The sequence below is a fragment of the Neltuma alba genome, unplaced genomic scaffold (assembly GCF_004799145.2).
Source record: "Neltuma alba isolate B1F8T4 unplaced genomic scaffold, ASM479914v2 tig00011541_pilon, whole genome shotgun sequence".
In the NCBI taxonomy this organism is placed as follows: domain Eukaryota; kingdom Viridiplantae; phylum Streptophyta; class Magnoliopsida; order Fabales; family Fabaceae; genus Neltuma; species Neltuma alba.
The window spans coordinates 86,165-104,726 of NW_021636203.1; the positions used below are offsets into that span (position 1 = coordinate 86,165).

The window sequence follows — 18,562 nt, forward strand, 5'->3', positions numbered from 1 at the left end:
ATTTCCCGAACAATAATTTTGATTTTTCCATTTACAGGTTTAAATTGAACTCGAAAATTTACTTACAAAAAATATTGAGTTCTTTTTCTCTGACCACACCTTTGTTAACACATTGCTACAGTACTTATTTTTTCACAGCTCTTGATCGAAATGACACGCAAATAAGAAGAGCTTTTTTACTCATTCATCTGATTCTTCGTTTGGCCCTAGTGAGGATTGTTCTATCTCAACTAATTGTTCTCCAAACGTCAATGGTGAGTCAGGCGAACGATGATTTGCCGTTGCTTCCAATTTCTGAGTAAACCATTAAAACATAAAAGAAACTATGTAAAGCAGTTTTGATATACAAAACTAATTAAATGACTCATTTATACAACCAAATCAAGAAATAGCGTGAAAACCTCACTCCAGTTGAGGACTATAACAGATTGAGCAACAAGCATGGACACACAATCCATGAGGGCAAGTAACCATCAAGCGCCGTTGAAACCACGACTACAAGCATGGGGATAGTGCCCACGAATTTCAAGCGAGCTTGGTGTTAACCATGACGTACCAATACAAGCGCAGCTGAAGCCACGAATAACAAGCGCGACTGAAGTCATGAATAATAAGCACGCATGCATGGGATCAGTTTACTAGTGTTCTGTATCTCTCAAAAACATTTCCAAGCATGCATGGGATCAGTTTACCATTGACAAATAGAAAGGATCTTTTTCTAATGATAAAATCTCAAAAGCAATACCTTATAACAAAAGATCCCAGATGTAAGTTTTAAAATAACATAAACTTTTCTTTCCACGTCCAGGCATGAATGTTCATAAAAATAAAATATTGAAGAGGAAATATTCTCAAGTAAAGTTCTTGTTCTACGTAAGCAATAAATAATATCTTCCGAGAGATAAAACATTAAAAGTATCCAATAAATGAAAAGGAAAAGTGATGAAATTAAAAGAATTATTTGATAACTATTTTGTAAGAAAGCTGATAATTCAATTAAATTGGTATAGAACAAGCAGTAAAAATATCATTTGTGAAAAATATTATTGGACGCTATTCATCACTTGTTGCATAACCAAAAGTATAACCTACTCCTATTAAACAGCTTCTGGCTCATATGCACTCCTAATCTCCAGATACCCAGAACAAAACTATTATTTTTCTTCTTTATAAACCTATTGAATTCATAACATTATTCACGTCGTCCAGGTCTTAATTTCAATAATAAATAATTCTTACACCATAGGTATCTTAATTTCAATAATAAATAATTCTTACACCATAGGTGATTCAATGTTACCATTAACATGCTCAAGCAAGCAAAACCAAGTTCTTCATAATTTATAGAACATTTAATGATCCTCTCTTTCACCTAATCCATCAAACGCTTTATGGGCATTCAAAAATTAAATTATAAACAAATGTCTTAATTCATAAACTGCCATTCATGCACTCCCAAGCAATAATATTAATATAGTCTATTAAGCTTACTCAATCCAATTTCTTCACAAGGCTTATTTGAGTTCTTGAATTATCATCCAACTTCATTCCAAAACATCATAAAATTTCACTGCTTCCAACCTTATCTTTAAGCAAGATTTAAATGAAACTCCTTTGAAGACAATTGAAATTATGCTCCGCCGTGAAAATGCTGTAGAAACATATATTCAAGTAGGTCTCTTTCATTTAAACATTTTATTGAATACTTTAAGGGCATTCCAAGGCCAACACAAAGTAAATAACTACTTTAAAATTTCCCCCAATTGCTCTTTCTTATTTTCACACAGCAAATGGAGAAAAAGAGGAAGGAATGAATGACCAAAGCTTCAAATCACCTAGCATGCATCAACACAACCCAAAAAGAAGAAAGATTCAACTATACCACAGCAGCGCACTTAGACAAGCAAGGATAAAGGTTGACGGTTTTAGCATAGAACAGAGGAAGAAGGGAGACAGATATGGAAGCGGTCATCAAGAGAGAAACTTCTATAATCTGGGCAAGGCAGTACCAAAGGAGAAGAAAAAAATCAATGCTGAACAAGGGAGAGAAAATAGTAAAAATGGAACCTTGAACAGCAGAGGAGATGGCAATTGTGAACACTGGCGACGACCAGGACAAACGAAGGTGAAGGACTGGAACTGAATGACAGCTAGAGTCCCTCATTTGAGAGTCTCGAAACTTCCCTCTTCTCTGCTCCCCCCTTGTCTGCCCCGAGATCCCGCCTCCAAAAAAATCTCCCCTCCCCCTCCCCTTCTCTTCTGATTATATATTTTTGGGAAAATTATTCTTTTAATCATTTAACTTTTAACTCACTTATAACTCAGTCCCTCAACTATGACTTGCTGCGACTCAGTCCTTCAACTTTTGACTTGCTTATAACTTAGTCCCTCATCTTTCTTATTTTTTAGAAAATGATTTTTATCATTAATAAATCAGCCCTACTCGTCCAACCTGTAAGAAAACGTTATTTACTCCATTACTGATTGCTTATGTGGGTGCCAAGTCAGAGACATGTGGAATGTATTTAAGATTAAAAAAAATAATTTCAGTTAAGGTAGGGTTTTTGAAAAAAACAAGAAGGTGAAATAGAGGTGACCGAACAAAGACTAAAAGCAGAGGAACAAAGAAAAAGGAGACGGGCAGAGGAAATACTAATTGAGACAAAGTGTAGTGTAGACGCCAAGAAGACGAAAACTCCACACAACGAAAAAGACGTACGGACGCAGAGAACAATGAAGAAGAGAGAGCCAGAAAAGAAGAAGATTAGATGAAGAAGGAGATAAGACTTTAGAAGATTGTAAAGGAATATCAGCAGGTGAAAATTATTTACTTTGTAGCAGTTTATCTGTGTGCTTTATATGTTATAAGGGCCCGCTTGAAGCTCTCTTGTTTGGTGTGTCAGATGCATGTGCTCCTGGAATTTTTTGCAATATATACACATAACAAAAGTATTTCTGTTTCACATGGTAGAAGGCTTTAGTGGTCCCACTGGTTTATTTAAGTAATACTTGTTATATTCATCGATTTTGGCTCTATCTTGACTCTATTTGGTGGTCCCCTTTGTCTAATTTGACTGTATCAATTGTTTATCTAGATTAATGAGAAGAAAATATATATAGAAAAACACTGATGTGCAATACATATAAATAAAGCCTTTTGGATGATCATATGTTAGAGAAAAAATTGATGAATAATTCATTTAGCATCAGCATTGTCAATAGAGTCTAATAACACCATCCTATATTTTATGGTATTAACACAAAAAAATTGGTCATTAGTTTTTGTTAGTTCTTGGCTAAGATACTAGAGTGTAAGATGCCTACTTTGTGTCCCTTGGTTTATGTGATCCAAATTCGAGTTATATCGTTTTTGCACTGTAACTATTTTATTAATTTTTCTGTTTTCTTTTTTTTTTTTTTTGTGAATATATAGATTTTCAAATACATGGATGTTTCAACTAGCAACGGTAAGTGATGGGTACTTTTGATTTATGTTAATATTATAATACAATTTGTGTCACTTATGTGAGGCCTAACCATATGAAATGAAAAATAGGGGGTCATGAATGGAGTAGTGATGAAGACGACGAGTTAAGTATTGAGGAAGATGATGAAACTTATTTGGAAGAAGATAACATGTCATTAGATAATGTGGATACCTTAACATTGGTTGATGAAGATATGGGCTCTTTGTCATCTAATCTTAAAACTGATTCATTGAAATCTATAGATGAATCTGACTTGGATTTGGAAGAGGGTGTTGTGACTAGTAGTTACAAAAGATATAATCCATATGAGATGTGTAAAGACTTTATCTTCAAACTTGGAATGGAGTTCACCTCGATTGATCAATTTAGGGAAGCTGTTAGAGATTATTCACTTATGAATGGATATGAAACAATATATGTTAAAAATGATAGTGTCAGGTGTCGTATAAAGTGTGTACGTTGTAATTGGCTAATATTTGTAAGTAAAGAGAGGGATTCGATGACATATCATGTGAAGACTTATAATTCAAGACACACTTGTGGTGTGACCTTTAGTTCTAGGAATGTTTCTTCTAAATGGGTGTCAAGAAAGATTAAAAATAGAATGAAGATAAATAAGAATATGAGTCTTGGAGATGCGATATCTACAATTAAGGAGGATTACATGGTAGAGGTGTCAGTGCCTAAGGCTTATTGGGCAAGAAGAAGGGCAAAGCAAGATATTGAAGGTGATTTTGTGGATGAGTACAAGAGATTATGGGATTACAACAATGAGATCTTCTCTAAAAGTCCTGGAACTTCATTTACAATTTTGACAGATCGTCCTTTTATTGATAGACCACCAAGATTTAAAAGATTATATCTTTGTTTGGATGCTGTCAAGATAGGATTTTTAGCAGCATGTAGACCTATTATTGGCTTAGATGGATGCTTCTTAAAGGGGCCTTATGGTGGAATATTACTAGTAGCAGTGGGACATGATGCAAATGAGCAATATTTTCCTTTAGAAATCGCTGTAGTTGAAGGTGAAAATCGAGATTCATGGTCATGGTTTCTTGAGCATATTCTAAATGACATAGGAAGAACACAAAGATGAGTCTTTATTTATGATCAGCAAAAGGTACTTAATATGCATTTTTTTCCTTTTACTTAAATAGCATTTATCTTTAATTCCTTAACAGATTTTCTTTTTGTCATGGGGATTAATGCCAACATTTGAGTCACTTCTTCCTAAAGTTGAGCATCGCTTGTGTGTTAGGCATTTATATGCCAACATTAAGAGTAGATATGGTGCTGGAACTGTGATTAGAGATTTGGTATTACAAGCTGCAAAAGCAACACATGTCAATGGATTGAAGCAAAAAATGCATGAGTTGAAAAATAGATCAAAAGAGGCATAAGACCATTTGATGAAGTTCCCTCCTCAATGTTGGACAAAATCTCATTTCACTGAATATCCAAAGTGTGATATGATTATGAATAACATATCAGAATCATTTAATGGTAGGCTTTTAGAAGCTCGAGAACTTCCAATCATTGGTTTGTTAGAATGGATTCACACTTATATCATTACAAGATTTCAAGCAAATAAAAGAAAGGCGGAGAAATTTAAAAGTCGTGGAAGTCATGTATGCCCAAATCCAAGGCGAAGGTTGGATAAAGAAGTTCGTGAATCAAGAAAATGGGTTGCTTGACAAGCAGGAGAATTTGAATTTGAGGTCTCTTGTTACTCACATAAATTTTCAGTTGACCTTGCTTCTAAGAGCTGTGCTTGCAGATGGTGGAACTTGACTGGGATACCTTGTAGGTTTGTTACAATTTTTAAAGTTATGTTGGAGTTTTGAATCATAAGTCTATTTTAGATTTTACTAACATACTATTGATTATCTATTTCAGGCATGCGGTTAGTTCTATTTATGTAAAACGAGAAGACCGTTATGATTATGTACATTCCTACTTGAAGATAGATGCTTATGTTGAGTGTTACTCCCCCGTGGTGAAGCCGATTAATGGACAAGAAATGTGGGAAGCAACAAATAGGGAGGAGATAGACCCTCTGTCTTATCACAGAAGACTAAGAAGACCTCCAAAATTAAGAAGAAGAGTATCTGATGAGCCTTCACAACCTAATAAGATTTGAAGGACAAATGCACGACTTCGGTGTACTTCTTGCAAAAACTATGGGCATAATAGAAGAACATGTACTATTGGAAGAAACTCACAACAAGAGTCTACTAGTACAATACCTCCACCATAAACCTAGCAGTGCAAAATCAAGTACATGATGAAGTGGATGTTGTTTGCAAAGTTTCTTGTTGGATGACTTTATATCTTAACATATGGCGTAGGCCTTTTTGGATGTATTTGAAATATTATTTTGGGTGACATGTCAATGTTTTTTTATGTCAAACTATGGTCCAATTTAATTACAGTAGATGTTTTGGTATTGTCACTGGTATGATACAAATTATGCTAAATTTCACACTATAATTTAGTTTCGTGTTACACAAAAATGGCATCTTGCTTTATTGTTCACTTATTGATTGTTGCCAACTTGCTGAGGGTTTGAACCCTAGTACCATATATGTCTATGTGTGTGAATCTATATAGTCCTATCATATGAAAATGGCAAGCATTTAAGTAAATAGACACTGATGTAAGTATGCTAAATTGCTAATTTATTAATTTCAAATAACGTTCACATATGATATAGTACACCTTATCAATTTTACAATCCTAAATAATTGAGTTCTCTGTCTCTTGAAACAATTATTCAATGCTCGGGTGCAAATGGTGGTCTCAAGGTCAACTAATTCTTGGCAGACACCTTTAATGCTTCCCACTTCCTCTTTGATCCTCCCCCTTTCACTCTTCTTGCTCTTTGATCTTCACCAATGAAGCCTCTTCTTGTGAATGCTAAGTAGCCTCAGATAGTATTCCAATGATCATTCTTTTGCAAAAGATTTGGAACTTGTCCTATTGTACAGAATAAGCAAGATCACAAATCCAGCACGGTCATATAAACAGGGCAACAATTTTATATGAACACTTGTATATGCAAGTATTTCATCTCTCCAGTAATAAATATTTGATTAGAGAACATCTAGATACCCAAATGTAAAAGCCCGAATAGGTTGTGTATAGTAGCCTCTTGACGTAGAACCTTTCCATTTAGAATTGCTTCCTTCGACTTCCTCAATTTTTAAGGGAAATGAATTGCTTCCTTAACCCAATTCAAGAATTAATAAGAAATCTTTTGAAACACTATGTGACCAAAAAAATTGTTCCACACAAACCATACTATAATTCCGCTAGCTAATCTCATTTAGATGCATAAAAACACATTATAACTGATTCTTAAAAGTCATTACAGCAGAAAAAGTGAAGTACCCAAATTTTTCAGAGAACAACGCAAATCTCACCAAATCAATTAGAAATTAATTTAGAAAAAGAAAATTTTAATGAATCATTCCTATAGAAGATGCCAAGAAGGAATTTTCATGTCCATTTCCTTGATGCCTCAATCAGTCGAATGAATAGGATGATTTTTCAATACCCAGGTGAATAATAGAACCCACAGCTTACTTAACCCAACTATTGTGAGAGGCCATCAATAGAGAGAAGAGGACGACGTTCTATATATGCAAGTAGACGACCATAAGGAGGTGAGCCCTTTTCGACCCTCCGAACAACATGATGAAGACACAAGGGGATGAGAACGGTGTGAGATCTGGAACTTTCTCTCAACAAACAAAATTGAAATTTAAATAATATTAAAGAATATTAAATTAGTCTTTTTCTAAAAAAATAAAATTTAATTATGCTGATGTGGTATCTGATGTGGCAGTTACATGGATGTGAGATATGATGTGGCAGTTAAATAGGATAACAGATGTGATAGCAAAGGACAAACTTTATTAACGGACAAAAGATAAGGGACTGAGTTATAGACAAGTTAAAAGTTGAGGGACTGAGTCGCAGGGAGTCATAGTTGAGGGACTGAGTTATAAGTGAATTAAAAGTTGAAGGATCAAAAGAATAATTTTCCCTATATTTTTTTCCTTTAAACTATACGGTTAGTGTTACACCTCCTTTATTACTATATTATACATCAAATGGAACCATCATAACACATTTTCTAACCTTTACGATTGAAAAATTACAATTTTTTAAATATTTTTTTGACGTTTTATGCCTTTTATTAGTAATTTTATTGCTTTGTTTTCATTTTTTTTAATGAAAATATGAAAAATATAAAAAAAATGTATTTTTTTAAAATGGATCGAAAGCCCACGGGCAGGTCTTGAGCTTTCAAGCTTAAAAGCTGGATCTAGCAAAATAGGACATTTTTAAAATTTTGGCCATTTAGAACCAACCCGTTTAAGAAAAAAATAGAATTTTTTTCCAAAAAATCTCTGGGATCCCCCCTCCAAAAAAATCTCTCCCCCCCTCTTTTGATTATATATTTTTTTCCTTTAAACTACATGGTTAGTGTCATACTTTCTCTATTACCATATTATACATCAAATGAAACCATCATAACACATTTTCTAATGTTTATGAGTAAAAAATTACAATTTTTTTACTTTTTCATATTTTTATGCCTTTTTAGTAATTTTATTGCTTTGTTTTCATTTTTTTAATAAAAATATGTAAAATATTTTTAAAAATTGTATTTTTTTCCCCCTTAAATAGGCCTTGAGCTTTCAAGCTTAAAGGCCAGATCTAGTAAAATGGGACATTTTCGAAATTTTGGCCATTTAGAGCTAACCCGTTTTCCAAAAAAATCTCCCCCCTCCCCCTCCCCCTCTCTTTTGATTATATATATTTTTCCTCCATAAGGGTATTTAAGGAATTTAGAGAGGGCAAAAAGTTTAAAAAGTAAAACCCTCCTGATGCTAAGACTGGGTTCGAATCGGGCGCCCTATGATACCCAAAAAAGCCGTCAATGCCACCCATTCACTAACTTCTCTCGGTGACCGAGTTACCATCAATAGTAAGAGATATTAATTAACTCATAACTATTATTTTTTTCTCCATTCATTTTTTTCACTACTGTTTTGTATTTTTTTTCCACGGCCATTACAGGTTAATTGCACAAAAAAAGAAGTATAGATATTGAATTCAAAGGTAAAACAAGAATGAAATAATGCGTTAATTACCAGTCGATTTTGAGCCTTGGATGGATCCAACAAGCTAGATATGAGCGGAGATTGAGCAGAGTAGCAACAGTAAATATGCAACATTACATATTTGGAATATATGCTTGCTTGTGAACGTTTCCAACGAAACAACTCAAAATATGTTTTGACTCGAAAATCAGTACATTACACTGGAAAGGGGGGGGGGAGAACAAGGAACGAAAGAGAGTCTAAATTAACAATGCTTTGTCCCGCTAGCTTCATTTTAACTTGCATTCATAGGTGTCGCTCACTTTTCAAGTCATTAAACTCAGTATTAGTGGCGTTTCGTTTTCTCTTGATTTGTTTTTCTTCCTTTGGATTATGTTAAAAAGGATCAATCTTAATAGCCTAGAAGCAAAGAGAAATTGAATCCGTGATCAGGGCCACAAACAAGGAGAATACAATGCCACTAGGCCTATATTTATTCGTTAGAAAACATAACGATGCATACTGATGTTGCTGCAAATGCAATGGCAAGCTATAACCAATTATTCTTATAAAGCACAAATATCTATTATCTCTTGTCTTGAATATAAGACCTAACTTTTAGTGTAATTGTACTACAAGCTAAGTCTTATATTTAGGACTAGAGGTAGTACAATATTTCTCCATCAATTATTATTACTATTATTGTGTTGATAATAAACTACCTATCGGTATTAAATGCTACTAGTTTATACAAATTCAATCATTGAACGTTAGGTTTAGTAGAATGACCTAGTTTTTTACAACATACCATTTCAAATTCTTAATAAGCGATGTACCTATATTTAGTACCCGATAATGCTTTGAACATGCCTCCAATAAGAGTATATATACCTATGCTTAATGAAAAAGAGAGAGAGAATTAATACAAATTCAAGAAAGATAAAACTCTAGTTGGGAGAAAGCTAATAGTCTAATACTAACTGTATACACGTTGATCATCTTGTTTTGCTATGATTCATGGGGTCTTATTTAATGGGTGTTAGACTCCCATACTATATTTAACCTAACCATCATTAGTGATAAAATATCCTTACTATATGAGCCAAAAAAAAATGCAACTGTTATTACTCCTCCGATTCTTAATATAGGACCCAATTGTTGAGTTAGTTTTGGTCCTAAATATAAGACCCATTTCTTATATTTATCAATTTTCTCTAAATTATCTCTATGGATATTCCCTCAACTATAATCAAGTAGAAGAGGGAGAGGGGGTATTAAGAAAGATGATTACGGTGTTTTGGAAAAAACGTGTCACATTTCTTATAATTAACTAACTTACCTAACTTTCTTAATCTAATCAAATTAGTTAAATGAGTTTTATATTAAGGACCGGAGGAGTATTATTTTATATATGTGTGTGTTTATTTCTATATATGAAAAAACGAAATGCACTTACCATTCCTTTCCTTGCTTGGATCCTCCGCAAAAGCCCATCTCACCAGCAATATAATATTGCAGTGAAGGAATGTGTGTGTGTGTGTAATAAGCTTGCTTGCGTTACTTTCCAAGGAATCGTCTGTCACGTTATTTAACTAGAGAAATAGAGTTTACATGATCATCTTATGGGAGTGAGTTTGGGTGCTCCTCAAGTGATGAACACTTCAAACTTATCAAATCTTGATCATTCAAATTTGACCTAGACAGTCCCAATTTAGTATTTATTTTTATTTTTTAAAATATTTATTTTAATGGGTACAGCTAGAATAAAAAATAAAGATAATCTCTCTATCATCATTTTTTTAAAATAACTAATTAATTAAAAATATTAAATTTGGACCATCCATATCTAATTTGGATGGTCTAGATTCCTTATCAAGTGATAAACAACACCCAGCACTCATCACTTGATAAGCACCAAAACCCAGTCCTCATCTCATCTCTATGAATATAGCCTCTTTGTATGTAAACACACATATATCATGGGAACATCTTCAATCTATCGTATAAGAATCACATTCTCCCCGCTTAAAACAACAATGTAACCGATAGTATTCATAGTATACATGAATCCTATGATCGATCTTTGGAGAGAAGAGTAGTTATCAACATATCTTGAAAAAGGACAATGACAGAAGAAAAGAAAAAGAAAAAAGAAGGGAAAATTCAAGAAAAATAATAGTTGAATTTTAAAAATCTCAAAAGGTGACATGGATTTGAAAAATTCCAAATCAGTCATAAAAATTAAATTAGAATTTTAAAATATTGATGAATTTATAATGTTGCTCTTTATTTTATTAAACAAAAAAAAATCAAGTCACCCTCACAGATCAACTGAATGCCCATGATTGGTGTCGAAGCTCTGATGGGCTATAGAGTTATTATCTTGGTATTAGTTTTGTCTTATTCTTATTAACGGGATGCTATTCACCCGTAAAATTTATTTTGGCCTTAGATAGTACCGCTAACCTTGCACCTTCAACTGAACAGGGAAGGGGGGAAAAAAAACTCTCATTATTAATCAAAGCTTAAAACAACTGCTAATTGATGTAAAACTAAGTTACATTTATGTAATTATTTATTTATGGGTTTTAGATCCTCCACATAAACCCTTGCCTGTATTTGTTATTCTAAATGTATGAATATATGTTCGTATTGTTGTTAAGGGAAGCTCCTTATTGTGTTGTGCCTACGAGTTATTTGCAGAGTTCTATTAATGACCTTATATTTTGATTACAAGAGATATATAATATATTCTATATGAATGGTATCGTAATTATTATGGCAAGTGTTTATTCATACGTTTTAAGGATTTAGGAATATAAGTTCTCTCATATTTTGTGCTAGTCACCCCTAAATTTTTGGGGTGTGACATTAATGATATTTTAAATATTTAGTTATTATTATTTTGAAATTAAATTTCATAAAATAGTTTGATTTATTTTATTTTAGACAATAATTTGTTCAATTAAATTTTAAAAAAAAAGGGTTTGTTTGGTCTTTTATAATGATTTGATTTATATCATGTGTTGATACTTTTAAACTATACATATTTGATAAGAGAGTGTTTTTGTACTTATATAACTTATGATTCTATAGTTTGAATTAGAAACTCATGAGTTTCAACAATAACATATTTCAAACTAAAGTAAAATAATAGTTAGGCTGTAAAATTTAAAAGTGAAATTTTTATAAAGAAAAAAAAAACTTGATATTTTCGCCCCTAAAGAAGAAGATACTCATAAAAAAAAACAATTGATGATAGTCATAACAAAATTTCAGAAAAATGATGATAGTATTTTCCTATTTTACATTTGCAATGCTGATGAAACTTTTGAATGATATTCTCTTGTTAATAGATATTCTAGATGTTCTTGGATATTGATCGATATTTAGATATGATAATGTTTTGTGTTTGTGACTTAACTTTATTCATACTTTTTTATATTTATGCCTTTTATTAGTAATTTTATTCCTTTGTTTTCATTTTTTTTATAAAAATATGAAAAAAATTAAAAAAAAAATTTTTCTTAAATGGATCGAAAGCCCACAAGCAAACCTTAAGCTTTCAAGCTTAAAGGCTGGATCTAGCAAAATGAGACATTTTTGAAATTTTGGCCATTTAGAGCCGACCCTTTTAAGCTCACACTCCTGTATTTGTAGGGCCAGCCCATATTCCTAACTCGAAACAATAGTAGTGTTCATGGCTGCGATGTATTGAATTGGTGTCTGCCCTTGTCATCGGCCGGCATTAAAAGCTATTCTTCACATCTATCTGCGTATATCTATATATAGTCACGCCATATGACTTGATAAGAGCATCAAATTTGAAAAATATTGAGAAACAAGATATATCATGTTAACTAATTTAACTAATATCCTTAACCTACTCAAATTAGGTTTTATATTAACAATAAGAAAAGTAAAATATATAATTAATCCTACCTTGAGTCCTTAATATAAGAACTAGATAATTAATTTGAAGAGATTAAGAAAATTAGTTAAGTTGATTATTTGTAATAAATATATGTTGACTTTCCTAAATTATAACCTATTTAATCTTGTATATTGCAACCATCCTTAGCTTGATGGCAACCCATTGCAATCAATAAGGATATTTTGGAGAAGACATTATAAATTTAGGAGACAAAGTAGATTGAGATATTATTAGGAATGAATTTAACCCCTAACTAATTCTTATATTTAGAACCAGAGGTAGTATAATAGTAGATAACATGCCGAAACGTTGTGCATGGAAACAAAAAGGAAGAAGCTTGGAACCCCAACGGCCTGTGAGGCATTTTAATAGAGTGAAAGAATAAAGATAACGCCCGTCTCTTGCTAACCATTTGCAAAAGCGAATTTTGGGGAATGCGAACTATGTGGCTACTCTTATTTATGAGGCATTTTGTAACTTGGGTGATTCCAGTAAACCGACTAGCCAGCATAAGTGCTGTATCGCCGAACCAATCGAGAGTTTCAAGGAATTGTGGAGGCAGGAATAGTGACGTGCCCAAGCATTGCAGCCACATGAAGTGTTTGTTAACACATATTGCATGGCGCAAGTCCTCCTTCTATCCTCTTTCCTCTCCTGTAATAATCCACACAATATAAGCATGCAAGCATCAAGACGAGTACCAAACATCATGTTTGACTTATAACTACTCCAAAATCACTTTTTTCAAGCAAAACCACTTCTTAAAAACCTTATGTTCAATTAATTTTTAAATGCACCTTGAGGATGCGGAGATTCAACTTACGTGTTTATAATGCATTATACTGGTTAAAATAACGAAAAGCAATTAACCAAAGTGAAAACTTCAATTTGATGCACTAATAGCATAGAAAGAAAGAAAACCTTCCCGAATTTTTAATTAGGTTAATATAATCTTCGGTTCCTCATTGACATAAATTTTGATTTTAGTTTCTTAAGTTTCAAACCATAGGTTTTGACTTCTCAAAAAGCAGAATGATCCACATTTTTACTAAATTATAGGGAGGTTAATGTTTTAAATGAAAAGAAACTCAAAGGACTATAGGTACTCAAGAGACAAGAATCAAAATGAGAACAAACATAAGGGACCAAAAATTATATTAATTCTTTTAATTAAGCAAATATGCATATTAATTATTGTACCCAGCAAAAATTGGGGAAAAACCTTCCGTAACTTTTGCTCAGGCGCTAAACAAGATTCCATTTTTGTTTTCGGGAAAAACAAACAGTGTGATTTCCCAAACAGTATGGATTTTTCTTTTGCAACATTAAATTGAACTTAGCTAACAGAACGCTACGATATTTTTTCTTATTTACAGATATTGATCCAAAAATGACACAAAAATAAAAAAGAGCCATTGAAGTCATTCACCTGATTCCTCGTGTGGCCCTGGTGAGCATTGTTCTATGTCGCCTCATTGTTCTCCAAATGCCAATGGTGTGTCAAGTTTTGACCTTGCGGCTGCGCCGCCCTGGGAAGGGGAGAGCCAGCATGCGAAAGACGGTGCAGCACCTCGTGAGGGTCAAAGTCAATAGGTGAGTTCTATTCCAAGTCACCTCGAAATGTTGACATTTTAGGGATCTATATAATACAATGACTATGAGAGACATCTGGATGATCAATCGTGTTAAAGTTCTAATTAATTAGTCGCAAGAAAAGATGGAAGTATATATAATGAATTAAAATAGAAACAAGAAGAATGACATGCAGTTACCACTCGACCTTAAGCATAGGATCCAACAAGTTACGGCTGCAAATCAAACAGAGGAGCAACAGCAAATAATAAAAATTAAAGTTTCTGCAGCATGACATTTTTAGTCTTTTCTTTTCTGTGGCAGTGTGCCACCATATCGAAATTTAGAAACCAATTGTATTTTAGGTTGAATAACAAATATTTCATGAAACAGGGGATTCCAAGGTCTGCTTATTGAACTTAAAAAGAAAAAGAAGTTCATTAGAATATCAGCTTTTTTGGGAAAAAGAAAATGAAACTCAAAATCAGAGCAAGTCATCTACCTCACAACTCACCACCAACGAAGAGCAGAGAAATCCTTGTGTTTTGTTTATGGTTTTGCTAAAAGGCTGAGACTTTTTGTAACAACCCCCACAATTAAGGATAAATAAATATTTTTTTTCTTTTAAAACGATAATTACTTCAGAAGGCTAACCATGGTAGGAAGGACAAACAACCTAATCAAATAGAAATCTACCATAGGGAATAACAATCCAAATCTTTAACAAAGTAGTAGTTACTGTTCTAGAATAGTAAAGATAGTTAATCAAATAAAAATGGATCAATATTTGATTTTTCATGTATATATCAAATCCATCAACAATACTCTGGAATCTCAACTACAATTAAGCCCAATTATAAATGGGCTAGGACATTCGAAATCCACCAAAATAACTACCACTGCTGCCCGTTATCAATTGCAATCAAAATAACAATCACATATGTCCAAAAAGGGCTCCGCCAAATAGTACAAGTCTAGAATGCAACGGAAAGGCTATGATTATGTTAAGTATAACAAAAAGGCCCTAAAGTTTGGTAATATACACCAGTCAAATCATGTATACCAAAACAGAGGCTATACAGAGTCGAAAGAGTAACTCAAGCCTTGGACAACTTCCCCTTAGGATCAACACCTGAACCCTCACCTGAAAAATGTTAAATAACCACGGGGTGAGTCAAATTGACCCAATAACCACAATTCCAATTCAACAAGTATACAAGGAGTGATTACAAGATAGTTAAGCAGACAAAGTACAATTTCAAATAACATATAAGTTCAACATCTTTACAGAAAACAATATATAATAATTCGAAAAGTAACTTGCATGCCCAGGACTTCATCATCCATCCTTATAACCTCCTTGTAACCTCTGACAGAACCCATGGGCTATCCACACATAACAAGATTCGTCTCTTTTACAAGACTGCACCAAGCTCTCCAATAATGAGATGTAACTCGGCCAAAATTTACAGAGCTCATATCAGATCATGTGTTCCCTTTCCTTGGAATATGAAAATGTGTCATGTCTCTTGGACTGACCCTTGACCTGGCAAAAGGAAGGGTGATACCGAGGGCCCTAAGAATGTTAATGCCAACCACTGGACGTCAAGTGGCGGCTATACCACGTGGTATAAATAATCAAACCTCTCACAATTACATTTTAGCACAACCAATAGAGCACAATCCAACCATCCAATTCCACACAATTCAATATCCATAAAGTATTCTTAGATTCAATAATCAAATTCGCTCAATATCAACAAGATATTTATAAGATGAAATAATTCATGCCTACTTAACTAATAAATTTATCAAAACATAAATCTTGATATAGATATATAAATTACTTTTCATACAAAAACCACCATAACACATATTGATAACATTTATAATATCAACACATGCTTATAATCACATCAACAAGCATATAAGGTAAATTAGAAAGTGGTTACCTTAAGTTCTTGACACAAGAACTAAAAGTAGGAGAATTCAAGACCCAAGACCCCAAACCAAGCTCACTCTACAATAATAAATTGATAAACATATATTAATATAAAAAGACTAAATAATATAGCATTAAAATAGTTTATTAACTAAATCCCCATAATTGGCTTACCTTAAAAAAATTATCTTTAGGAAAAATAATAATTCATCTATTCTTCCAAGTGACAACTTCTAGTACTTCCCAACTCTATTTCTCTCATTCACATTATTAATAAGAATAATCCCTTCAAATCATCTAAAAATCTCCAAAAAGTGCTTACTTTAACTCTTAGAAAAATAACCATATATCAACTATGCCTTCAATCATTACTAAAATCCTATATGAAAGCTAAGAAAGCTAAGATATGTTCCAATTATGTCCAATAGAAGATAATAACAATAACAACAAGGACAACAACTAATGAATCTATAAATCATAATTATTCAAATAACACGACCAGGGAAATCAAGGGCTTGTTTGGTTTCTTGTTTTGAAAACAATTTTTTGTTTTTAAAAACCGAAAAACAAAAAAAGTTGTTTGGCAATTTGTTTTTAGTTGATTGTTTTAAAAAACAATAATATGTTTTTAAAAATTGAAAAAACCAAAACAACTTTTACATGTTTTCTTGTTTTTGCTTTTGTGTTTTTTATTTTTTTTTTTGTTTTGAAAAATTGGAGAACTCTTCTTCTCTTCTCCTCTACTACCGACTACTCATCACTACCGGTGATAACTACCGCTGGTCAAAGTGTAATTTTTTATATATTTTTTTCAAATATGATTTTTTTAAAAATTATTTTCCAGACAAAGTGTTTTGTTTTCTGTTTCCAAAATTTGTTCTTAAAAACAATTTTATAAAATTGTTTTGAGAATAAGAAAGCAAAGAACAAAAACAAACAGGCCCCAAATCACTAATTCCAAATACTATTCATGGCCACGTCCCGAGTTTCTCGCTGGAGATACTGACACATGTCACAAAAACAGAATGACGAAGAAGGGGGAATTGTGAGAGCACGAAGAGAAATATAGGAACACTTACAAGCATAATAACAGGGAGGAGACTCCATTAGTAGTTTGTATGATTCAACATGAGATAAATGGTGGAAAGAAAGGCGACCGTACGTCATGCCACTATGGAGATGAAAAGTGAGGAAAGACCCAAAATCAACTTTGTGGGTAGGGATTTGAGAAATTTTTCCTGTGAGTAGTGAGAGGTAAGAATTGCTAGAAACATCAGAACCGTAGTTGAAGAGAGGAGCGATAATATAGTTGAGAATATGAAAACCTTAAAATAAGTTTGTTTGATGAGTAACGGTAACCCAAAATCCTAATTATTTCCTCCTGGCACAGTAAAAGCTGCGGTAAACATAATGGTGATGATCAAAGTTCCAACGGCAGAACAATAAGGAGCTTTGTCTTTTATCCATCTTTCTCCTTCCTTCATTAAGTCTTTGTGGTTTTCTTTGAATAATTCTTCAGCCGTAATGCCATAGTTGTTTTGACCTATCCTAATAGTAGTAGGTGTTACTTTCTCCACCGCCTGCATGCATTGCAGTAGACAACTAATTTCGTTTTTGTTTTTCCGCAAAGCTAGACTAAAATAGACACAGCAACTAATTCAACATATGATTGAAATTCATCAAATGTCAACATTATTTTTGAAAAATTAAATCAATACTCCTCCTGTCTTTAATCTAAGACCCATTTAACTAATTTGATTATATTAATAATGTTGGTTAAGTTAGTTAATTATAAGAAATGATATATTTTTTCTAAAATACCATAATCATCTTCCTTAATATCCTTCTCTTCCTACTTTATTATGATTAAGAGAGTATTTATAGAAATAATTTAGGAAAAACTGATAAATATAAGAAATAAGCCCAATATTTATAACTATATTCAACTTTACAAGATCCCATATCAAGAATCAGAGGAGTAACTTCCTAACACCCTATATATTTGACTAATTTAAGCATCTTGCTCTACCTAGCTCCCTTTTAGAGAGAAAGAAATGGCCGTGCCAGCCCCAGATTAGCTATGACTCTCTCTCTCTCTCTCTCTCTGAAACATGTGCTTCTAGAACAAAATGAATTGATCCAATTATTTTTTTACAAAGAAAAAGTTTGTTTTTCCCTCTAACCTTGAACCATTGCAGTTCTCTTTGCATCTGTAATGTTGGCCCATAGATGCGATTAAGAAGGGAAGCAGAAGCTTGGCTAGCTGCAGCATGTAGCAAGCTATTTCCATTTCTATCTCTGCTTGAAGCAAAAACGTTCTTGAAGCGAAGTCCATGAGTAAGGTTGAAAACCCTAACCTGTCGATGCTTGATGGCATGGTGGAAAATGTTTTGATACGAGTTATCTCCAATAAGCAAGATTTCAGGATTTGCTTTTGATATTTGGACCAGAAACTCAACGTTCCCTTCTTTCGCTGCACGAAATAACGCATCTGCAAAAGTACTCACTTGATCTC

General features: G+C 33.0%; 1 protein-coding gene across 1 annotated transcript; it reads left to right on the top strand.

The window, feature by feature from the left end:
• Positions 1-3,445: 3,445 nt before the first annotated feature.
• LOC114714744 (uncharacterized) lies at positions 3,446-5,628 on the top strand. Its single transcript, XM_028899512.1, has 4 exons — positions 3,446-3,467; positions 3,557-4,513; positions 5,235-5,295; positions 5,385-5,628. The coding sequence occupies exons 1-4, from the start codon at positions 3,446-3,448 to the stop codon at positions 5,626-5,628; spliced, it is 1,284 nt and encodes a 427-aa protein (XP_028755345.1).
• The last annotated feature ends 12,934 nt before the right edge of the window (positions 5,629-18,562 follow it).